Here is a 25,109-nt window from a genome sequence, read left to right on the forward strand (position 1 = left end):
AATGGTGTGGGAGGCTCTATCACACCTAGGCTATGTCTACACTAGCCAAAAACTCTGAAATTGCCATGCAAATGGCCATTTTGAAGTTTACTAATGAAGTGCTGAAATACATATTCAGCGCCTCATTAGCATGCGGGCGGCTGCAGCACTTCGAAATTGGCGCGGCTCGTCCAGACAGGGCTCCTTTTCTAAAGGACCCCAGCTACTTCGAAGTCCCCTTATTCCTGTGAGCAGATAGGAATAAGGGGACTTCAAAGTTGCCAGGATCCTTTCGAAAAGGAGCCCTGTCTGGATGAGCCGCGCGGCAGCGAGCCGCATCAATTTCAAAGTGCTGCAGCCGCCTGCATGTTAGTGGGGCTCTGAATATGTATTTCAGTGCTTCATTGGTAAACTTCAAAATGGCCATTTCAAAGTTTTTGGCTAGTATAGACACAGCCCGACAGTGGAGCACCCATAGGAGGATACATCTTGAAGAATCACATATACTGCACAGGGTGAATAGCTATTTGTCACAAAAGACATTAGGACTTTTTGATAACTTGTAAATTGCACATGTAAGTGGTCATTCAAGGTAAATTCATCTGCTGTGAAGGAGCCTCTCCAGGTCTGGACTGAATATGGGAGTTCATTCTGCCATCTGTTGTAGAGGTAGCATAGGTTTTATCGTTTAATTAGACTGCAGTGTGCTGATACAACATCTCTTGCCGATATATGCTCTGTTCTGTTCTTTCAGAAAATCTCTCATCTGATTCAGCTCTTTCCAGCCCAAGTGCCCTGAATTCCCCGGGGCTGGGAATTGAGGGCTTGAACCGTAGGAGGAAGAAACGCACCAGCATAGAGACCAACATACGTGTGGCCTTAGAGAAGAGTTTTCTGGAGGTCAGTGAACTGGTTGCTTTACTCAGCCAATTTGTAATGAAGTAGAATAGTGGGTTTACTTAAGAAGGTGTCCATTCAGTTGAAAAGAATTCTGCAGCTAAGAGCTTCACTAAGAAGACATGCTAAGATATAAGAGTTGGTAGCTAGGAAGGAAAAAAGGCCCCTTTTGGGGTGTGGGGGGAGTTGGATGAGAAGAAGGGAATTCTGATTGTCAGGAATGCAGAACAGGAAGATGGGCCCATCTGAATTGAGGGGATTGGGCAGATGGGCCATCAGGTCCTACTTTTGCTTAATCTATTCTTGGCAGCATCATCTTTGATAAAATGGGAAAACTTATTACAGCTGTTTGTTCCTTACTCAGTTCTTTTATTTAGGATCCTATTATGCTAGACCCATAATGTAGCACTCATCCAAGTAATTCCCATGATTTTCAAATATTTCTCTTTTTCAGAACCAAAAGCCTACCTCGGAGGAGATCACCATGATAGCTGACCAGCTGAACATGGAGAAGGAGGTGATCCGCGTTTGGTTTTGTAACCGACGCCAGAAGGAGAAAAGGATCAACCCACCCAGTAGTGGCACCAGCAGCTCTCCCATCAAAGCAATTTTCCCTTGCCCAACTTCACTGGTAAGAGCCAAGAAATGAAGATGGCACAGCACTTTGGAAAAGATCAGTCACTTCTCTCCTAGTAATGGTGGGAGTTGCACACATTTGTCAGCTGCACTATGTAATAGACTTGTGATCACAGTTGTAACTGAGATACTTAATTTTTATTCCTACTGTGTACTATAAACAAAAGGTGAAGGTTACAAATCAGCTAGTGGGAATTCATTACTTAAATACCCAGTTGAGCACCTAACTTGATCTGGTACTAATTCACAGCTGACTGAATATGACCTATAAATATACAGTTTATATTACTGCTTTGCACATAGGCTAAGAGATCATGATTCATGTTTGACTTCTTTTCCAAATGAGCAGACTCATCTAAAACTTTTTCTGTAAACGGGGAAAAAAATGCCCCCTAGTGCCACTGTTTCCACCTTGTTCCAGTCATGGTGATGCATTCAATCAACAGTGGTTCCTATCAGTAGTTAGGCATTAGTTGGCAGACTACATCACTCAAACCTGGATTTACTATTTTTGTCGATTTTGGACATGGTTATTGTATATCAAAGTGAAAAAAGAGTTCAGCTAATCTTTGTAGTTCATTTTCCAAACCTTCTTTTGGCTAAAATAAATAAACTTACCGATAACACAAGTAACAAAGTGTATTCATCAAGGTTTGAGATCCTTGCTATTTCCTTGAGGTTCCTTGAGCTATTGTTCAAGGAGGTCTATCTAGAGGTGGTAGCTGTGCTTGTGATATTATGAAGTCTGTGTGGACTTCATTGTAGCCTATAGCAAATCTGTTCTATGTAGGCTCTTATACTGCCCTCATCACTGTATTATCTGAGCACTTTCCAGTAGTGTATTGTGTGTCATGACTTAACATCTGTCATGTGTGGTTTGTTCTTTGTCATCCTTTCCTTAGGGAAGAAATTGTATGTGCAGTGTAGTGTTTGTTTTAGAAGGGGTATTCCTCTGTTTTTGGTACATATGTATTTATATTAAAGAAGGTAAGGTTGAAGCAGTGCACATTTCACTTGGAGCAGGTGGTAGTGAGGTTTGTGCTGGTTTTTAATTCCTGTGGGAGTTCATTCTAGTCTCAGACAAGCCCTTGAGAAAAATTTCTCCTACAGCCATAAGCTTTGCCCTGTTGTGTAAAGTTACACTGTGCCTGAGAAATAGAAATTTCAACCCTGGTTTTTCATCTGGCAGCTTTCTGCACTATGGCAGGTGCATTGGGCCCAGGCCATTGCGAATCTTGAAGATAAGAACCAAGACTTAACTAAACTTTGGGTTCTATGGGAATCCAGCGTAGAACATGGTGAACAGATTTTGTGTGCCTGCAATAGCCTGTGTTGATTAGGCGATGCACTCTTTTTCTAACTTTTTTCTCCTCCGTGGAACGTTAGGGCAAAATGCTACCAGATCTATATTGTTCTTTTCCAACCTAGTTTTAAACATGTCGAGCAACTGAGGTTATCACTTCCTTTCGGAGAATATTCAGCAGTCTTACATATCTCCCTAATAGAAAGATTTCCTGATAATTTACATATGTTTTCTTTTGTTTAGTGGTATCCCTTATTTTGAGTTGTCCAAGAGGATATAACTGATTACTTGCCTTCCAGATGTATATATACTCTTCATATACACATGCATACGCTTCTAGTCCTTGATATAGCTATTTAGTCTTTCTTAACAAATCAGTCCCTCCAGCCCTTGAATCACATTGGTTGATTAACACAAAAGTGAAGTTCAGATAATTTAGAGGAAAATGTGAAACAAGACATGAAATTTAACAATAGTAAAATACCTACCTGACAAATTAGGTTATAATGCATTGGTGCATGGAGGGCCTTCAAACAAAGGAAGTGAATTGGATCTTAAGAAGTATCAGGAAAAAACTTGTACAAAGATTTTTTGAGTTGCCTAAGTTTCTTCTCTCTGAGAGAGTCTCCTTCGGCACTTGCTTGTTGTTAAATGAGAATGTTTGAAAATCTTGGGGTATGATCTGTTGACGTCTTGTTCCTGATACACCACCACTTAGCTGTTCAGTGGCTTTGGGATGGTCTGCGCATGGGGGTTTGCTGCTATTCATTGCCAGGTCCCTGAGTGGAGCAAGTGTTGTTAATATGGTCCCAGGCTCTTTGCCAGGTGAAGCAATTGAATGAAATAAGCAAAATTGTGTAGCCCTTCCCTCATCTTCAGTTGAGAGTGAGGCTATAAGAACCCAACATGGATATAATCTTTTCCTTCTTGTGAATTATGCAGTTATGTTCTCTTCTGACCTCCAGGTGGCAACCACGCCAAGCCTTGTGACAAGCAGTGCAGCTACTACCTTGACTGTCAACCCTGTGCTCCCTCTAACTAGCGCGGCTGTAACTAATCTGTCAGTCACAGGTAAGATACAGCCTTGGCTTTCAGAAAACCTCTGTAATGAGAGAGAACCAATTCAGACTATGACATGGATGCCCAGTCTGTTAGTGGTGGTGTCTATCTAGCAAACAGATACAAATTTTAAGATGGACGATATTTTTGGATTTCTGGTGTTCCTGTGTTGCAAATGTTAGGGTCCTTTTGGGTTCTGCTGCTTAATCTCTGTAGAGAACTGACACTTGGATTTGCGGTACCTTTGTAACACATGTTTTGTAAGAGTCTCAGATATCCATTGCCTGACTAGCTGAAGGTGAAAACTGGGGAATGTGTGGAGTGCTTTGTGGGAAGACAAAGGGTTCTCTGTTTGTTCACACACACATAGCTGTGGTATATAGGTGCAAAGAAACAATACAGAGGATTTGCCGTCTCTCTGCCCAGATACTCCATTTGACTTCAGTCTGATTTCCTTCCTCCACCTCACTCCTACCTTGCCCCTTTAAACGTTTTTAATTAAAAGCAGTTACGTGCTGATGAAGACTCTGGACTGACACTCCTGGAGAGTGAAGTCCTCCGTTTGGCCGTGGAAATACCGAGTTGTGCAACTGCCGTGCAAGACTCCCTTATGCTGCCTGGCCTTCATGTCTCTGTCCTATGCTGGGGTAGTTCATTTTCATGAATGTTAATTCTGGCCTCCCTGCTGAGACTGGCCAGTGACCTAGACATGAAAGGCACTCCCACTACCAATCTGAGTTGCCCAGCTTCCTCCTGCAGAACAGTTAATTGTGATGTAAGATCCATGCTCACCCATCCCTCTTTTGAATTCATTGTGCCCTTCAGTCCCATAGAGACATGTCTGTCTCACTTCCTCCTTTCTGTACTGTCCAGTCCAGGTGGTAGATGTTGCTATTCAGGCGTACCTGTGCTTTGGACTGTTCTAATGGGAAGTCTCCTTCCAGGCACAACAGAAACCACCAACAACACGGCAACCGTTATCTCTACAGCTCCTCCAGCTTCCTCAGCAGTGACTTCACCTTCTCTGAGTCCTTCCCCGTCTGCCTCAGCCTCTGCTTCCGAGGCATCCAGTGCCAGTGAGACCAGCACAACACAGACGACCTCTGCTCCCTTGTCCTCCCCTCTTGGGACCAGCCAGGTGATGGTGACGGCATCAGGGTTGCAAACAGCGGCAGCAGCCGCACTACAAGGAGCTGCACAGTTGCCTGCAAATGCAAGCCTTGCTGCCATGGCTGCTGCAGCAGGACTAAACCCAGGCTTGATGGCACCCTCACAGTTTGCAGCTGGGTAAGGATCATTTCTGCATTTTAGATGAGAAACGAAGAAAATAGTTCTGTTCCTTTCGGACCCAGAGCAAGATGGAGAGCACCTGTATATTTATTGGAAATCATTCTTTTGATGCTGGGTGACTAAAAATATTACTATAAACATGACTTTGTAGTTCTTTCAGTTCCTCTTGATTCTCATTTTCCTTTGGATAGTTCTTTAAAGAGTAGCAGTGTCCCAAGAAGTTACTTTGAGTGTAATTCACAGCAGTAATACACTACAGCTTTTGCTTTTTGGGTGCCTGTTCTTGCAGCTTGTTATTAAACATAGCTTTAAAAGGCAGCTATGAAGGGCTTATCCAAATTACACTGTGATATGGGAGAAGGGTGTCTTTTTTTAAAATCAGACCATTAAATTCCACCTTCTTTCTCTGTATGGTGGTCTCTGAATAGTAACACAGTCTCCCTTGATCTGTCTCTTCTTCTGTTTTCCTGGTTTCACAGAGGTGCCTTACTCAGTCTCAATCCAGGGACACTAGGCGGTGCTCTCAGCCCAGCTCTGATGAGCAACAGTACACTGGCAACTATTCAAGGTCTGTAAAATTCCTTTTAATATATTGCTGATTTGTTACTTGTTTTACTGACCAAACAAGACAACGTTCCTGAACACCAAAATAGTCAGTGACAGAATCTTTAAAAATAGCACACTGATATTTTATATCCATCATTGAATTATGATTAAGAATCAAATTTGGAAGGCGGGTTAGAACAATATACAGTCTCAAGGATTTGGAAGTGAAGTTGAGGAAGAATTTGATGCTGGGGAGCCCTGTATTAATTTTGCTCCCTTCCCTCGATAGACCTTGAGGTACAATTTGTAACAGGTAATTCTAACATCTACTTTTTACAGCTCATCTTTAGTTCAGTTGCCTTGATCAAGACCAATAGCAGAATATTTCAGAGAACGAGAAACCTGAACGCAAAGATCCAAAACCCGCAGAGGATCTGCACACAAAATGCACCCTGTTGATAGTTTGTCGACAAAACTCAACACATATACTGGCAGTATGATACCTCTCCCCATTGAGGTCTAAGGCGTCTCTCAACAATATTCTGTCAAGAAAAAAGCCATGTAGACGCTCCGGGGCCCTTTTTGTTGACAGAGGTGTCCTCCATGATGCTGGCCAGCTAGAGCTGGGAAGTGCCCTCCTCACTGTGAGGTGGGGCTTTATGGTATGTGCCTCCAGCTGTGTTTAAAGGGGCATGCAGCCCTGGACTCCCAGTGCAGGAAGTTGGAGGCATGCCTCCAGGCTGGCAGCACGTGGCCGTCACCACACCCTGGCAGCCACTCCCTGCTCCATTTCAAAATATCTCAGGATGCACTCTGGGGCACCAGGAAGTGGGCCCCTTCCTGGTCTGGCCTCAAGATGAAGGACCTGCTGGTCCTGTTGCCAGGTGCTGCAGTGCTCCAGTCTACAGCCTTATTGCCGGAGTCCTGGTAGAGCACGGCCAGCCCACCTACACCCTCAAGCAGGTATAGGCAAAGGTGGAAGAGCTCCACCAGGGCTGCATGCAAACCCAGGACACATGGCATAGGCCGGGGTGAGGGATGGCCACCTGCCCCTGTTATGAGGAATTGGACCACTTCCTGCAGGCCAGTGATGGCACACCCAGCTAGATCTGACACAGCTACCCCTGACACAGCCAATGATCCAGCATCTGCAAACCCCACCAGAGCCAGCCCATGACCTTCCCTCCAACCCCGAGTCCAGCCGCCACCTCAGCATGGGATCATCTGGTGAGTACCCCACAGGTCGCAAACCCCCAAGCTGAGGTGCAGGGCATGGCAGGAGGGATGTGCCTCAGGGCTTGCCAGGATGGCTTGAGTGGGCACCCACACCACAGGCCCAACACATGTACCGGTGTACATGGCAGAGCATCCCACCCGCACCCAGGAGACAGCCCCAGGGCATGGCTGCTGGCCCACTGCCATTCCCATGGGCGGGCTGCATGAGCTCCAGAGCCAGCCTGCTCCTGCCACAGCTGGGAGCGGGACAGCCGCATAGGCGATGGCCCAACCCCAGGCATGCCACCAGGGACTGCAGCTCTTGGCGTGCACACGTGGCCACAGGCAAGAGGCAGCACCTGCCCCTGGGGACAGCACTGCTAGCTGCAAGTGGGGAGGTGGAGGAATCAAGCTGCGCCCGCCTTGGCCACTACCCGTGCCTGGACCTCTCTGTGGCCACATCCCCTCTCTCCCCTCAGCCGGGCAGGGGCCACGGTCAGGCCGGTCCCTGTGACACCACAGGCTCCCTGTGTGGCAGGGTCCACTGTGCAGGGGGAGCAAACGTGTGTACCTGGGACATATCCCTCTCATGACCCAAGGGCAGGGCCTGCTGCAGGCAGGGGGCGTGGCCTCGGGGGTATGCTGCAGGAAGGACTCACCTTCTCGCCCTCTGCCCTTACAGCTGCATTGTCCAAGGGCTGAGCCAGCCCCGCAGCGCACCCAGGCAGCCCCGGGAGGAACTGGAGCCAGTGGAACCTGGAGCAGCGCCCCCTCAAGATGGCAGCCTACCAGCTGCAGGGCGTGCATGTGCCCAGAGGGGGTGACACCTTCTGTGCTTACACGGCCACCCTCTGTCAGCAGAATGACATTGTGGAGCAGCAGCTGCAGCAAGAAGAGGAGTGGGAGCGGACACAGGCCTCTGACCAGTGGCTGGCCTGAGTTGACCACCTGCTGGACCTCGTAGAGGCCTGGCTGGCCAAGACAATTGCGCCTGCAGCCCCTGCCATGCCCCTTTCTGCTGCAGCCGGTGCTCCCCCTCCTCTCCCTGATCCCCCTGACCCTGTGCCGCATGTCCTCCTCCATGCCCTGCGGTGGGCAATGGATATGGCCGGCATCCATACCTGCCAGGCTCCCCCTGCCCTTCCTGCCTCCCCGCTCTCCTGAGCCCAAACCGGCAGCAGGCCCCTCACCTTCCTACCCCCCACCCCCATGATTTCAACCCGAGCCCCGAGGGGGGCCCTGATCATAGGGCAAGAGGGGATCTCACAGCCTACATGACTTTCAGCTGTCTACACCTGCTGTGTATTGAGGCCTCCCCCATTGTGATTCTCCCCTCCCCTGCCAGTTGAGTGGTCTCCACAACCCAAGCACTCCCCCAGCTGTATATAGTCAAGCAAGTTACCCTTTGTAAATAGTTGTTGCACATGTTTATTTTCTAAAACGTTCTATTTGGTTAAATAAACGTTTTTAAGCACAACTCACATGTCCCTCCTTGTTGGGTGGGGGTCAGGGCAGGATGGTCAAAGGGAGGGGTGCTGCTGGGGATGGAGGAGGGCTGCAGGCCCAAGGTGGCCTCTGGGGATGCCCGTGGGAGGGTCTTTGGCAGCATTGGGCAAAGCTCTTCCGCAGGGCTTCCTGGATGCGCAACCCGTCTGCATGCACTTGTTGGTTGGGGGCCGCACCCAGCTATTTGTCAGGGCTCCCCCGGTGTCTGCAGCCCAACCCCTGGAGGAAGTCCTCCCCCTTCTGCTCCACCGGGTTGTGTAGGGTGCAGCATGTAGCCACGATGTAGGAGGCGTTCTGCTCTCCCACATCCAGCCAGGTTAGGAGGCAGAAATGGGTTCCTTTCCCAGGTAAGGTAGGCATAATAGGTTTTGTCTGGCGTCTATCTGTGCCTAGTGCAGGGTCTTATCAGCCATTCAAAGAGTGGGTAGGCCTTATCCCCCACCACGCACAAAGGAATCTGCATGTCCTAGACTGCTGACTCCCAACAGGGGATGCAGGTGCCCATCTCCATCCTCCAGAACAGGCTGGAGTTCTGGAACACCCTGGTGGTGTGGGTCCAGCCCAGCCATCCAGCACAGGTGTCCAGGAATTGTCCTTGGTGGTCCACTGGGGCCTGCATGACCACGAAGTGGTAGCCCTCCCTGTTACAGCATGACACAGTGTTCTGGGGCCTGAAAGGGGATGTGTTTCCCATCCAGCACCCCAAAACAATTGGGGAAGCCAAAGGCATCGAGGCCAGCCATGAGGGCGTCCATGTTGCTGATGCAGACGAGCATCCACAAGAGGATCACGTTGATGGCCCGCACCACCTGCAAAGGGAGGAGACGAGACATGCCCATGAGAGACTGGAGGGGGATAGCACCCCTGGGCCCCAGAAAGCTCCATAGCACCCCCTCCACCCACTCCCCTCTTCCCTTTCCTCTCCCCCTGTTCAGGGCCTGAGGGCGCATTAACCGCACAAGTGCAGCACTGAAGGTGGACCTCCTGATGCCAAATTGGTGGCCCCTGGAGCGGTAGTTATTGGAAGTGGCCAGATTCCACAAAGCCATACTGATCCATTTCTTGAGGGGGGAGGGCAGGCTGCACTTCATGTTGGCGTCCTGTCATTGGAGGGCAGTGGTGAGCCAGGTGCACCGCTTGAGGAAGGTCTCCTTGTGCAACCTAAAGTTCTGTATCTGCTGCTGGTCGCCCGATTGCCCCACAGCCAGCCGGTCCCACTAATTGGAGCTGGTGGGGTACGGCCAGACCCACCTGAGGTCCCAAGGGGGTGAGGGTGGGTGAGGCACTGTGGCGCCGCTGGCGTGCTCTGCAGGCTGCCTGTTGGGGTCTTCCCCCTGAGATGTGGTGGAAGATGCAGCTCAGGATGAGAGGCAGGGCCAGCATGGTATGACAGCAGTCTGGTAAGAACTAGTTCTCACTCAAATGGCTAGGGAGCCCTGCAACAGTTTTGCTGTCCCCCCTCAGGAGGTTTGCTCTTGCTCTTCATAGGTAAGGGGGGTGTGGGTTGGGGGGGTGAGGGAGAAGAGCGGGGTGTGGCCTTTAAGGGTGTGCAGGGTCAGCGGCCCTGGAAGGACTTCAACTCCATGTGAGTCTTGCTTCTAGGGGTTTGGGGTCACCTCTGTTGATAGAGCGGCCAGCATGAAATATCAACCCGGTTTTATGTGTAGACACAGTCTATCAAGAGAAATTTTGTCGGGGAATCTCTTCCAACAGTGCCTTCTCTCAACAGAGGCTTCTCATGTAGGCGTAGCCTATGTGAATACATGTGCCATCCTTTTTAGCTTCTAGGTTCCTTGAGTGTAGGCCTTTCTCTGGCCTGTAGGGTAGAGCAATGTGTCCCCACTTAGGTCCTGATCCAAAGCACATTGAAGCCAATGGAAAAACTCCCTTCAGTTTCATTTGACATTGGATCAGTCCCTTACAGTCATTTCAGTTTCTGCATAGTCTTATCCACTGCTCTCAGGGAGCTTTCTCTCAGCAAATTCTGGCTTCTGTTACGGACACTAAAGGGCAATTTCTCTGGTGCCAGGCCTCTCATCTTGTGCTGATGCTTTGAGTTCATTCAGGTGGAAAATTGTGTGAACGATCAGATGACTTGGGCTCAGATCTACATTTTTTAGGATTTGAACATACCCAGAGAGATGCCTTAATTTTTTTACTCTAGATTGGAACTTTATGCTTATATTTCACAAAAATTAAATACAGTTTGTGCTTAGCTTCAGCTCTTCGGCCTTTGCCAGCCAAAACCCAACCAGGTGGCAACTAGAGCTGTAGTGTGAAGTGATGCTCCAAAGACACCAGGTACTGCATAGTTGAATTGCACCACAGACTTGACAGTTATTTAGTTGCATGTGGTTGACCACATATTTAGGAGTATACGCTGTGTAATGCATTAATATTGCCATGTCATATCATCTGTTCTTTTCGTCTATGTGACATACCATGTTTAAACAAACTCTGGATTCCTTACATACGTGAAAATGTGTTAGGGAGGTATAGGTAAAAATGAAAACAAAAATTTCTTTTCAACCCTTCTGTAATCTTTGGGATCATGAGAGGATCCCCTCCCTCTTATGTGGTTAGCTCTGCCAACCTCGTTAATGCCAAATACCATTTTCAACTGACTTTGTGGACCCTCTTATGTTGGATTGAAGTAAGAGGAAGAAATCTTTACTTGAGGGAAGAAGGTTTTGCTCATAGGAAAGAAAATTAAAAATCTGCTGAATTTTGCTTCATTCCCCGTGAATGTTAATGGTTTCTTCCCTGTGTTTTTCTCTATTTTAGCTCTTGCATCTGGTGGCTCTCTTCCAATAACATCACTGGATGCAACTGGGAACTTGGTGTTTGCCAATGCTGGAGGTACTCCTAACATTGTAACTGCCCCATTGTTTCTGAACCCTCAGAACCTTTCTCTGCTCACCAGCAACCCAGTTAGCTTGGTTTCTGCAGCTGCAGCCTCTGCAGGGGCCTCTGGACCAGTCGCCAGCCTTCATGCCACCTCCACCTCAGCTGAGTCGATCCAGAACTCTCTCTTCACAGTGGCCTCTGCGAGTGGGGCCACATCCACCACCACTACTGCCTCCAAGGCACAGTGAGCCGGGCTGAGCTGTGCTACCACCAGCCTGTTTCACTCTGCAGTGGGATTGGCTGCCAGCTGGGTTTATAAACTGAAAAATGTGATCGGCTTCCTCTCGCCATGTTGCTGGGGACAAGGGAGAGAAGGAAAAGATGTTAAAAAAAACAAAAAAAAAACAAAAAAAAAAAACAGGAAGGATTCAAAGCTGGGACAGACATTTGCCTAATTTTATAATAAACACTGTCTTTTCAGGATCACTTCATGGATCGGAGAGCTTTCTAACCAAAAATGTAAAAAAACAAAAAAACAAAAAACAAAAAAAAAAGTGAAAGGACTACTTATTTCCAGCAGTCACAATGACAAGTTAAGGTGGGTTATCGACTCAAACATAGGAAGGGGATTTCTTAGTTCTTTTGGTCTAAATATCTTTTTTTTAATTATCATTTTATAGGTCTGTTGTACAGGCCATTATGTCATACAAGGTGTTTATAATCGTATCAATCGTGTTGGGGGTTCCTTTCTTAACTGGTACAATTTAGGCAGGCCTGTATTACTGGTGTATCTCTATTATTATTATTATTATTGTTGTTATTATTATTTTTATATATATGATTTGGACACATTTGTCTTTGCTCCTGGATTGTTTTCAGTGAGCTCCCATGGCACAAGGAGGCGGGAGAGAAAGGGGAACACAAGGAGTTTTTCTGTCCTAATCTCCTTGGAGCATTCCTCAGTTTCCTCATCCTTGAATTTGTTTTACACTGACTTTATACAGAGAGATCAAGAGAGATTATTTTCACCACTTTTGCAGGAAGCTCCATTAGAGATAGCAAGTGATGTGTGCAAACTTCCAGACTTGTCTGTGTTTTTATGGTGACAGAGGTTGAAAGCGCTTCTATATGGCAGCCCTCCTTTGCCCAACTACTTAGGCTAAAGGGCCAACTTTTGCTCTGAGTATTTGCTCATGTGTATTGCTAGTATTGACTTCAGAGAGCAGACCCAAACTATTTCAGACCCGTTTTGGTTGTTCTACTGTATTGTTAGGGTTTTGCCCCTTTCAAAGAAAAAAAAATCCTAGTAATACAGTGTTACCTGAGGATGCCCATATCAGTAGTACCTAAAGGCATCCACAGTCCAAGCTTCCTACCAATTGGTTTGGCATAGGGTTTTGAAAGCTGAAACTCGCTTCTCTAATCAGAGAAATATTCCTTTGTATATTTTTTGTTGTGTACAGGAGGCTGTATTAGAACAGAAGTTGCTGCCATCTTTCCTGCCAACACAACTGCAAGAAAGCGCTCTTGGCTTTCTTGTGCCCTTGTTTTAAATAGCTTTTAGGTCCTTTTTTTTCCACCACCCTGCTTGGCTCCTATTTCCAAAGCGCCAACGACCATTCAGCTGGAATTGTCCAATCTGATGTGAGAAATAGCACCACTCTTTCTAGTTGATACTGGGACTTTGCACACATCTTGGTGTTCTCATGTGGTCTCTGAGGATTAATGTTACTAACTTGGTCAGCATGGCAATAAGCACCTCTGACTACAGACTCAGAGTTAGCTTGCTGCTGTAGTTGTATTTCCAATCCCCTGATAGCAAGGGGCATTTGAGGACAGAGAGCTTATGAGAATGGATGGGGAGAATGATAGGTTATCCAGAGACTAGCGGTATATTCTTTAATATACCAGTCTAGCATCTGAACCAAAAAGATTTTGAAAAAGTGAAGACTGGATTGCTGCAATGCAGTTCGTTTTGAACTTTTCATTCCTGTTGGATTTAAAAGTTTCTGCCATGTGTTTAAAACTCATTTACGCTCAGCTAGGGAGGGTGTTGCAAGCTCCCTCTCTGGGTTTTGTGGTTTTGTTTTGCCTTTTTTTTTTTGTAGTTTGCGGGGGGTGTCAGCACGGAGTTTCAAGATACCAAGTTTATGTAAATATGTTCACTTTTGATGATCATTGAGGGGGGATCTTGGAGTCTCTCACCACCTGAGATCAATAAGACAGCAGCTTAAACCTGTACTCTTTGGTCTGCGACCTAAGTGTGTGGGATTTACATTTATACTTATACGGCAGAAACTCTGATCTCTTCTTTCCATCGCTCCTTGATTTTCTCTGTTCACATCTGGCTCTTTCTCTCCACCTTCCTGTTACATAGCTTATTTAAAACAATTATCCATAAAATTTCAAAACTAGTGAACTGCAAGCAGGGAAACTAACAAATGTCCGTCCATAGTTTTAATGTGTGGGTTTTTTATTTTTTTGTTTGTTTTTTAAAACTAAGCTTGAACCAAAGTCAATTTCTAGCAAGCTGCTGTACTAATGGACTAGTTTGTATAAGTGCAGTTCAGACGCAGAGAAATGATAGATGCTACTGACAATTTCTTTTTCATTTGTCTTGTTTTTTATTATTTTATATAAAAGTTGCTGCTTGTTTTAACTTTTTTTTTTGTTGAGGGGTTGATAATTTGTATTATCCTTGGGGCAGACTCTGAACTTGATTTTAAACTAGTGGGTTTGTTCGTTTATTTTTGGTGTGTAAATAGAATGGCAGTGTCGGGTGATTATAATCCAAGTGGTCCCCCACCCTTCCACCCTATTGGTGAAATAAGTCTAAATAGTCTCGTTGACTGAAGCCTCTGACTTCAGTCGGTGCAGAAAATTTTAGGGCTATGAATAATACAGAATATAAAATGCCCATAGTAAGAGCTTTGGAGTAGTAAAAAGTATAGGTGGGTATAGTTCAGGTAAGGAGATGAGAAGTGGAAGAGGGAAGCTGGTTACCCACTATGTTGGTCTGCATTGACTATAGTTTCTACCAAAGGAGATATCAGTCTTGGGGTTCTTGTATTCAGCCAAGTAAGAGGGCAGGAAAAGCTATAGCTATAATGTTGTACTTGGTCCGAAAATTCCATCACCTCCATGCACTCTTAAAAGTAAAATTTACTAAGAGCCTTTTTGTTCAAGGGCATTGTTATGATATCCTCTCCACTGTATTGTTTGTTCTCTGATGGATTTGAGACTGGGGAGTGGGTCCTGTGCATTTATCAAGGAAATACAAAGAATGTGGGCCTTAAATCAGCATAAAAACCTCTCTCCACAGTTGAAAGGGACTGTGTCATCAGCTCTCTGGCTAATTTTTAACTTCCCATTCTGACTGGTTTGTGGTTGGGAGGGGATCATGATGCATACATATCGGGAACACTAATGCAGCTTGGATGGTTATTTATTATAAAAAATACTTTTTCCTGACTCCTTTTGCATTGGTAACATGGCTTTGGTGTGAGCACCTTAAACTCCCCTCTTTTTCCCCTCTTACCCTCTGCTACCCAATCACCCTCGAAGGGGCCCAGACTCTAGGTTGCTTCTTAGCAGTCTTTTCTGAGACAAACTGGAAACTTAAAAGTAGCCGCATGTCCTGGGAGGTTAGGCTGAAATGCTCTTCTTTTTGTCCTGGGGAACTGGCAGTAGATTATCCTATCCTATCACACTCTCCTCTCACTCTGAATCAAGCCCAGTACTTTTATCTGCTGTCATACAACATGCCAATGTCTGACTAAAGCCCTTTTGTTCAGTTGATCTGCCTGGACCCTGATAGTCATTGGTAGTATTGTATCCCCTTGTGGATGATGGTCACCTCTAGTAGTTTAGTTAAAGGACAAAGAACCCAGAGATGTAGTTTTCAGTGGAAGTGTATTTGCCTAAGACTATATACATGCACAGTCTTTTTTGGAGCTTGAAATGGATGGATGATCTGGTAGAGGAATGTAATGGAAATTGTTGTTTTAAACCTTAATCATGACTGCAACAGAATCTGAAGTGTCTACAAGGAGATTCAATAGTGGCTGTTGACAGATGGGCTTGCCTAATTAGAGACTGAGGATTTAAGAATGGGAGTGGAAAAGTGTTGTCCCACAGATTCAGAAATTAGCCAGCAGTGGCTCAGGGCATTATTCTTTAATGGAGGTCACTTTTCCACACCAGGGATGATAGTTTACTCTTTATAAACCAAAATACAATTCAACATAGCAGTCCAAGCAAAAATGGTTTCTTGTTGCCCACGGGTGTCACAGTCCTTGCCTATTCTCTTAATGATGGAGTTAAAACCCCCTCCTTTGTTGTTTTAGAGGATTATCTCTGAAAATTTTGAATTCAGTAAAATTTCTTCTTCTCTCTCATATACACACACAAAATCAGGCTTCATTGGTCAGGGTCAGAAGAAATTCCTGAAAGCCTTGCACATAGAAGGGAAAATTGCAGGTTATCTAGTACATCTTTCTCTACTACAACTCCATATGTGCAGGTGTGTGCGCTTGTTTTCTCATTTCCATATATATATATAAAAATATGGAATATGCATATTATAAACTATATATATAAATTTACCTCCAAGCACAATTAGGATCTGTATGTAAGTCCCTGGGAGGTAGATAGGCATGAAGACACACATTTACCAAAAAAGACATAGGGCTCATCTATACTACCTCCCTGCTTCAAAGGGAGGATGGTAAGTAGGGTGTTGGGAGTTTATTAATGAAGTGCTGCGTTGCATATGCAGCACTTTATTAAGCAAATTTCCCCCCGCGACAACTTGGAAGTTTTAAACTTCAAAGTGCCGGCTCACGTCTAGCCGTGCCTCACCTCTCAGTACTTCAAAGTGCCTCGGGTAGTTTGAAGTACCGGCAGGTGAGCCGTGGCTAGACGCAAGCCGGCACTTTGAACTTTAAAACTTTCAAGTTGCCACAGGAGGGTGGGGGGGAATTTGCTCGATGAAGTGTTGCATATGCAGCGCAGCACTTCATTAATAAACTCCCAACCCCCTACTGACCAGGCTCCCTTCGAAGTAGGGAGGTAGTACAGACACAGCCATCGAGAAGCAGAAATACATGAATATAGCTTCAGAAGAAAGTCTTGAAACTTGGTGGTCGTGTGAATTTTGATAGAGAGCTCATTCAGGTTTTATTCAGACAAGACCTGCTCAGATGATGCCTGCCCTGGGAGTTAGGGAATGAAAATCCATGTAATGTTTATACACATGGACATACTCTCCCTTAAAAGGAATCTGCTGACAAAAGTGAATTTTGAGAGAGATCCTAAACCAATTAAAAAGTGTAATAGTTTGTTTACTGACTTTTAAACTAAAGTATATGCAGGAATGCTACATACAGTGTGTGTGTGCGTGCGCACGTGCGCGCAGACACACACTATACCAGCTAGTACTGAGGCATATGCCCTGCATAAGAAAAATCCTGACTTTAATAGTTTTGTGTCATGCTCATAAGCCTAAGTACAATATATTTTGCATTCAAAAATTTGTTTTTAATGGGGCAACTCATGACAACATATCATTGTCCCAGATGCAACAAATTCTCTGCCTTCAATAAGTCACACAAAATAATTAAGCCATATCAGACCAAAACTGCCACTTTGTCTGAAAGTCCATAACGCTTGGGATCTGACAGACCATCAGTGGGAACACAATGGAAAGTAGAAGATCCTCATATGAAAACACTGCAGGTAATAGGTGAGAACTGTGTTCCAGTGCAAAGTCCTTTCTGAAGCACATTCTTGGAGCAGAGCAACATTCAATAGAACAAAAGGACCATATTTTTCTTAAAAGAACAGGACATTTTAGCTCTGTTCCAGCTGGAGCCATATAATGGAGGCACAACTAAAATGACTTCCAATTTACCTTAATTGTCAATACTTGATGTTTTGCTAACTAAAATTGTTCTTTTTTACAAATTATCAGAAAGCAGCTCGTTTTGGTGATGTAAAGGAAATAGAGGTTTTGGGACAGACTAAATACTGCATCAGATCCAAGCTGTTGATGACATTTGATTTAAAAAAAAAAAAAAAAGTATCTTCAATTCCCTTAGTTATCCTCGGGAAAAATCCCATATGTAAAATTTTAATGTATCCATTTAACTGTGTTATGGCTAGTTAATCCTGTTCTCCCTCAAGATGGTAGAATTTGGTTTATCCTTAGTTTGTATGTATGTGTGCATGTATGTACACACTTTGAGAGTAAATTCAATTCTGCGTTTCATGTACTCTCTTACAGATTGGCCATTATCAAAGGAGGAATCTGACTTATTAATGAATACATCCATAAGGGAGTTCTACATCTCCAACCAGGCTGCTCTGGGTTTGTTAGCCAGTTGTTACAAAAGTGTGACCCAGAAAGTTGTTAAAGCAGTTCACGCTTCAAGGAAGTACATGTGTTCAGGTTCTGCTCCTTAGAATAGTCAAAAGGAACTTCCATTAATGTCATAAAAATCCCCCTTGTCTTCAGAATAGATCAGAGAGTTTTACACATTTGACAATTGATCTCCTGTCTTACAAAGCATTTAGTATGCCTCGGTACTGGTACCAATCACCCTTCTTTTCATGTATTGAGGTTAAGATAAAGGCATTACATGTGGATATAGTGTCATCTGCTCTATTGTTCTAATGTAATGCAAATATGCTGTTTATCTCATTCATGATTTGCAAATTATAAGTATGTTCAGGATATTGTTTATTGCCACCTGTTGAGAATAGGGTCAGATTCCATAAACTTTAAAAGCAGTTTATGCCATACAGAGTAATGAACAGAAGGAAATGACACATGTATGTATCCATATAGCTGTATACACAGACAGTGCAATGTGAAAACGTGATTGTTCTCTTCTGGCTTTCATCATCAATCAGGCGGACAAATGGAATAATTACCGCTTGCTGTGTGGCTGTCCTTTATACGATTCCGATGATAATAGAGTTGCTACAAAAATGTATGTATTCTTCCAGCACTGCCAACGCCACTGCATCTAGGGGGCAAGGTGGGGGGCTCAAAGGGCGGGGCCAAGTTTGGAAGGGGCAGGGCATAGGGCAGTTAGCCCTGGGCTCCCCCCACCACACATGGAGCAGCAACACTTTGGTGTTCTTGGTGTTTCAGAGGGGCCCAGAGGCAACTTTGGTGCTTTTTGGTGTTTCAAAGGGGCCCAGAGGCAACTGCCCCCTTTGCCCTCCCCCCACTCATGCCCCATTGGCCAGCCTATATTCTTCCTATCAGTTTCATACATACACACATTCCTGCTATCGTTCCTAGTCATTACTGCTCAGATTTCAATCTGATTGCATACTTGCACTAATCCAGCTCGGTCCTCCTTTTTCTCTCTTATGTGCATGCCCACATCTTTAATGGTCAGACTATTTTAAGCTTTCATCCCTGTGGAACTCCATCTACAGGGTTATGTAGAGGAACTACAATCATTTTATCCACTGAGTATATGGTTTAATAGACTAGATTGGTATGGGTATGGTCAGATATGTCTCACACTTCAAATATGAGTTTTCTGGCTGACATCCTATTCATGGACTTCCTGAGCTTTATGCTAGTACTCCTTACAAAGTGAGCTTTCCTTGGGCGAATCTCCTTGGGAGACATTTCAGTTCCTGTCCTTGAGTAAGTGGAGGGTCCCCAAGTGGAATAATCTGGATCCCACTCATTCCTTCTGTAAGAGGTAGCACCATAGAGTTGTGAGAACAATGCTTGTGGGTAGCAGCTGGCTTCTGGCACCTTCATAAAATACCTCAGCATAGCTTAGCATTGTCACAGAACTGGTTTTAAACTGAAAAATCAGAAGAGAAAAACAAACTTTATAAATAGTGGAGATAATTCTAGCTGTAGAGTTTAGTTGAACTGTTTATTAAGATTGATAAACATGATTATGCTGTATGTATTTGAGATCCTGTTGATAGGTTTCAACTTTATAGGGTTGGGTGGGGGTGGGAGAGTGAAGGGTGTTGACTCTGTTAGAAGGAAAATATTGATCCTAATTTTTTTTCCTTTTATCTGTCTTGCCAAAGGAAACATTGTGTTGCTCCTGGGTTTGGGATTGTTTATCTGTGGTCTGATCTGTAGCACAGCCTGTGGTGGCATGCTGGTTACTGATTGGGTTGCTGTTCAGGGTCCTTTAAGGTGCACTCATGCTTTTCCCTCCTTCCTGCCTTTGCATAATGAATAAGGGCCTTTGTGGGGATCTCAAGATTAGTCAGTGTGTCTGTATTGAGAGTGTAGGGGAGGGGAGAGGAGATAGATATATTGGGTCAAATTCGTCCCAGCTATAACTCCATTTTAGCCAGTGGATTTGTATCCCGGCTGAATTGGGGCAATGGCATTTAAGTTTGGGAAAGGGAAAACAGTTGCTGCATCTTAATCTGAGAGAGCAAAAGTGAAACAGATTCCTTTTTATCCCTGTTGTCTTGTTACTGAATGTAGAGCTTGTAGTGCTTGATAATAAGTGGACATTTTTTTAAACCCTTCTTTTTCTAACAGCAATGCTAATCCTCTCTAGACCAAAAACTACAGAAGAAAAACCAAACTGAGAACTGAACGCTAACCTGCTCCTAGCACCTGGCTAGTGTACCTGAAAGGATCAAAGTACTGTGAGTCAGTCAGGGGGAAGAGCATGGGGGGGAGGGACAGAAGGGCATTCCTCTCATGGTGTTTGCCTTGTTATTGGGGTGACAGTACTGGGGGAAGTGGTAATGATTTGGGAAGGATTCCTAGCTTCTTCCATCCTGACTCCAAGGCATCCTTTCCATTCTTCCAGCTTCCTGGAAAGGGGGTTGGGGTGGGGAGATGAGTGGGCGAGTGAGTTTTGAGTGTGTGGATCTAGAGAGCTGAATTTCTAAGGAGCTCAAAGCTCCACTCGGATGGGAGAGTTTCCAATGGCTTGATAGGGAACCAAAGGCACTGATGAGTCATCAGCTCTGCTGTCATCAGAGCAGAATGAGGAAAAGCTGGGCCTTTTTCGCTCATTGGTTGGATATCCCTTTCTGTAAGGATCTCCTCTCCTGGGGGTGTTGCTGCCTTTTTGTGCACAGAGTTGTTTTGGCTCTGTTAGGACAAACTGCATATGGGAATTACTCGGTGCAGCAGCCTCGGTCTCAGCTGCTTCTGGGAAATAGGAAAGACTGTTTCTTCCCTTCAAATATAGAAGCATGGTTACCAAGGTCAGAATCCCATCAAACGGCCTGCACGTGTTGTCTTTGTCTCTTAAAGATAGGCACCCAGGAGAGTCCTTTCTTTACTCCCCGAAATAGCTGGGTACATTGTCATGTATTGTGCTATTGATTGGGTTGAGTTGTTTTATCAGTGAACCTGGCGGACTCTTGGGAAGAAAGGGAAAGGGTGGAAAATAGATGAATTGTCCAGCTACTCTTCCTCCAGAAACGATTCGGGTTGCAGAACTTCACTGAAAGCTTTACTAATAGAATTGTTGTTCTGACATTATGTAAAAGTGGTATTAATATTGTGTGACTTTTCAAAGAGCTAGCTAGATTTATAGATAGGTGGTAGGGATATTGAAGAAATGACTTCTCAATTATAAGAGCACTTGGAACAAAAAAATGTGGAAAACAAGGTGTGCTTTAAAGTAAACAAATCTGAGGAAGGAAATGAAACAACCTGGGCGAGGCAAAGGAGGAGGAGGATATCCTCTGGGATTCCTTAGTACTACTGAGTTGGTCTGCCCCAGGACTGGAGCATCCCCTCTGCCTTATTTCATCTTTCTATCAAACAAGACATTGTCCAATAGCTCAGGCCAAAAATGTAATTTATCGGAAAATTGTTCTTGTGTGCTGGGGAATTTCTCCTTCCAGAGTTTTATATAGACCATGAAATAATGTTTAACCTTCCACTCTGCCCCCAAGAACTAACATCCCCTCCTCCTCCCCCAGAATTCTCAGTGTAGTTGTGTGGGACCCACGAAAATTACGTGTTGCTCCCTCGTGATTTTTGTAACAGTATCTGGGTAACAAACATTATTCCCTAAGCTGTGCTAGTGTTATGGATTGTGCTGGCACACTATGGTGCTATAGAAATCCTAATTTACTAAACGAAGAGAATGCTGTTTGGCTCTGTGCTGGAGACTGGCAACTTTCTACGCCAAGTCATAAATCATGGAACTCCCACAACCCCTGTCAGAAATGAAAGCTCTTATAAAAATCAAAGCACCCTGGGCAACGTCCTTCAACTTCCTCAAAACAAGGCAGTTTAGATAAAAATCAGTCTTTGCCCGTGGTCCCCTTCACTGTGGTGTTGGTCCCGGTGCCTTCTTTGCACAACTGAGGTGAAGGCTGAAATCTCTGCAAGCTGAAACAACCATGCAGATTCATAGCCCAGCCCCGCTATGCTTTGAGAACTGGGAGCAGGACTGGACCCTCATTTTGCAGCAGGGTGAGGAAAGGGGCACTGCAGAACTGCCTGCAGTTTGTTTGGAGTAATGTGAATATGGCAGTTCTGCTGGGGGCTGGGAGGCAAATGCTAATTGCCTTGGAGAGCATTACATGCCCACTGTCTATAGGAAGGACCAGTGCAGTAGCCATTCCCATGTTTGCCAGTGCTGCTGCTGTTCCATTTCCTTCCTCTGCAGTTGTGTCTAAGGCTAGGTGTGTGAATAGGTGTGGGGTGTGTTTATCCACCACAGGTACAGGAGCTGTCGTATACCTCATTTCTAACTCGTAACTGAGTAACTTGCTTTAACTTTCTCCAAACCCTACAGAGTTGCCAAGTCTGCCCTCCCTCCCTTGATTAACGTTGAACTCTGGCATATAGCAGCCCGTGACCTGCAACATGGGGAGTGATCCCCTAAAGCCTCTGAATGTTGCTGCTTAAAAGCTACTGCAAACTGAGGGCAAATTGCAATCTTAAACTATTTCTTTTGGTTACAAGGGGTCCTCTCGATTACTCTGTGAATATCCAAAGGCACCACCCTCCCAGTCTGTGCATGAAACTTATGCAGCTGCCGTGCCCCGCTCCCTTGGTGTCAGGACTACACTGAAACGGCAGGGCCAGGCAAGTCTCTGCAGGCTTCTTTCAGCTGAGTGCTGCGCACACGCTACTCACCCTTAAAAAAATAAAAAGACCAAAAAAGAAAATTCTCCAAATATTTAATTTTCGTTATTATTTGACAATCTTGTATCCCCCAGGCTGTCTAGAAGCTGCATCCTTGATCCCTTCCACCTTTACGTTGAATGTAGTTCCTCCACCCCCTGAGAAAGAGAAGCTTTGACAGGTCACGGTGTGCTGCTATAAGCTGAGGGGGCGGTTTCTTTGTTTTGTTTTGTTCTTTTAGAATTTCCAGCCAAAACCAAAGATTTCCTAATGATTGTATAAACTCAAAACAAACAAACAAACCAAAGACAAAGGGCGTCTTCAGCACCAATCCCATCTGTGAGGCTAGCCCGGGTAGAGTAGGAAGGTGTTCCCAGCACTCTGCTAACATGGAAAAGCTGGCTTCCCAGGGCACAGTACTGTGTGGCTCTTTCTACCGCAAAGTGGACTGAACCAGAGCCAGGTGATCTCCACCTTACCCTTGCTCTTTAAGCTCACAAAGACCCAGGGTGCAGCTATTGGGGGAGGTGGGTGGGGAGAGCAAATGGGTTGCTGCAGCTGATGGGACTCCACAGATTGGTTGAGAAGCTGAAGACATTGGTGCATGATTGGCTGCTCTGCTAGGTGCTTTAACCCTTTGGGGGCTGGGTGATGTTGATTAATACACGCTGAGGTGCACTTCTGAGCTTTTTTTCCTCCCCCCCCTTACTGCTTGGAAGAGGCTGTCCTGTTGTGAGAAATCTCTGAAAAGAAAGTTTTTCATTTCTCCTCTAGTTTCATTTTTCTATACTTATTTTTGCAGCACCAACGTGCAACTATGCATTGTATTTCTCAACCTTTTATGCTAGGTAGATGCCTGTGACTTTTTAACTTTGGGGGGGGTTTGCAAATGAAGGAACTTTATACATGGACCTTTTTAATCTCAGTTGACTGGGGGGGGGTGTTTGGTTGTAGGGTCATACAAGCTCTATCCCAAAGCAAAATCCAAATGTTAATAATATTAGCCTGATGCAGATACCAAAGAATTTCTTTCCTGCAGAACCTTAGACTTGTGTATTAAGTACGATTACCCAGCACTTGCATTAGTCTAACCTCAGTAATTCCAAAGCTTAGATGTATATTTTGGTATATTTCTGGGATATTGAAAAAATTGTCGTTTAAATTCTTGTTTGTTTCAATGTAATGCTCTTAAAGTCATAGCATGGAGATAACGGAACTGTCCTATTCTTAGTAGTTTGAAATAATAGTATTTTTGTATGTTTTGGGTGTGTCTGTATGTATTGACATTAACAATTTTCACTGCCTAGGTGTTCATAATTAAAAAGAATTAAAAAGTTCTAAAGTGTACATAATATTCCATAATGAACTTCCATCAACCCCTCAATTTGGATTGCATTTTCACTGATTGCCATTCCCGGCTGGGATTCCCTTTTTAAGGAGACAGCACCCTTAATTTTTCTAAAAACGTGAATTTACTTTTTATATAACTGGGTTAAAGGGTGTTTTCCGTTGCTTTTGCAGGGGACAGTGGGCAATCTTGGATACGTGTTAGTCTGAACACTGTCAGTTACTGTTTGAGTGAAGAGTTGGAATTTGGGAAGTACCCTTTCCACTGAAGTTAGTCAATAGCTTTAAAAGAAGTAACAATTACTGAATATTAAATAGCCTGTGGCGGGGTCCTTAACTTCAGCTAAAGATAAATTTTCAGTCTAGGTGTTACACCTTTTTCTCATCTCTCCTCCTATGCTATCAGTTGAACACCTGGCATCAGCTGAACGCTTGAAATCAAGGACCTTAATGAGATACTTATATTCAGATGAAATAAATTCTCATCTGGTGTTGACTGAAATAGGAAAGGCCTCCTATGATTTTGAAACTAACTGATATTTTTCTTGATGGGGGGGGGCGCGGTAAAAAGGGTCGCTGTCTCTTTAAAGATACTCTTTATTATTTTTCCCAGTGTCTGCCTGCAGGTGGCTGTAGGCATTGAGAGGTTGTGTAGATTACAGTGAATCAGGATGAAATGGTAGATTTTGTGTAGATGCATTTGTCTGCTGTAATTTTTTATATATATTAAACTTACTGTAACTGTACAGTTCATTTCTGTTGTAAACACCATTAAACCATTTTCCAAGTGTTTTAACATGTATGCACTTGTTTGTGGTTTTTAAGTGCACATCAGTAGTGAGAAGATAAAATCTCTTTTTTTCCTCACATCCCCAAGCTGGGCCTGAGAACTGTTTCTTCTTGCTGTTTGTCAGTTCTGCCAAACCAGATGGCAGGATATTCCAAATGATCAGCTTTCAGCAAGCAGCCTTTGCTCTAGCACCATTGCATTCTCCAGTCTTCTGTGATAAAAGAGAAGCAGCAGCCTGGTTGGTTGTCATCTGGCCACGGTTACTATGTGTGTAGCAGCAGAGCCAGCCCTTCCACATGTTAGGCTTCAGACCACCTTGCGTGTTGCATGCATTGGGAGTTCTGGAAGAACTATTACATGAAACTACTGTAAGGCACCATCCTCCCAGAGCCAGGGACAGCCTAAAAGGGAAATTTCTTCCTATTTCCCCCAGATTAGTGGTTGTCTGATTCACTGGCACAGGAGAGTTAAAATTTGTTTTTCTTTTTAATATGAAACTCCAGGCTTACTAGTCACTAGCTGTCAGGTCCTAGCTTGTTTTGTGTTGTATAAAACAATTTGTTTTTAGTAGCTGTAAATGCAGTGGCTTCCTA

General features: G+C 44.7%; 1 protein-coding gene across 7 annotated transcripts in view; it reads left to right on the forward strand.

Moving 5' to 3' along the window:
- POU2F1 (POU class 2 homeobox 1) overlaps window positions 1-24,517 on the forward strand; it is a 252,484-nt gene extending 227,967 nt beyond the window's left edge. For 3 of the 7 annotated variants that reach the window (XM_074998134.1, XM_074998157.1, XM_074998148.1), the window contains 6 exons: window positions 734-879; window positions 1,331-1,507; window positions 3,781-3,886; window positions 4,819-5,161; window positions 5,644-5,732; window positions 11,216-16,015. In XM_074998134.1, the coding sequence (XP_074854235.1) occupies window positions 734-879; window positions 1,331-1,507; window positions 3,781-3,886; window positions 4,819-5,161; window positions 5,644-5,732; window positions 11,216-11,526 (1,172 nt within the window). In that variant the 3' untranslated portion in view covers window positions 11,527-16,015. Of the gene's footprint in view, window positions 1-733; window positions 880-1,330; window positions 1,508-3,780; window positions 3,887-4,818; window positions 5,162-5,643; window positions 5,733-6,049; window positions 8,298-11,215; window positions 16,016-17,561 lie in introns of those variants that run through there. The other 4 variants (XR_012646068.1, XR_012646069.1, XM_074998166.1 and 1 more) reach the window with 4 other exon arrangements.
- Window positions 24,518-25,109: the final 592 nt, after the last annotated feature.

Source organism: Carettochelys insculpta, chromosome 1 (genome assembly GCF_033958435.1).
Source record: "Carettochelys insculpta isolate YL-2023 chromosome 1, ASM3395843v1, whole genome shotgun sequence".
Classification (NCBI taxonomy): domain Eukaryota; kingdom Metazoa; phylum Chordata; order Testudines; family Carettochelyidae; genus Carettochelys; species Carettochelys insculpta.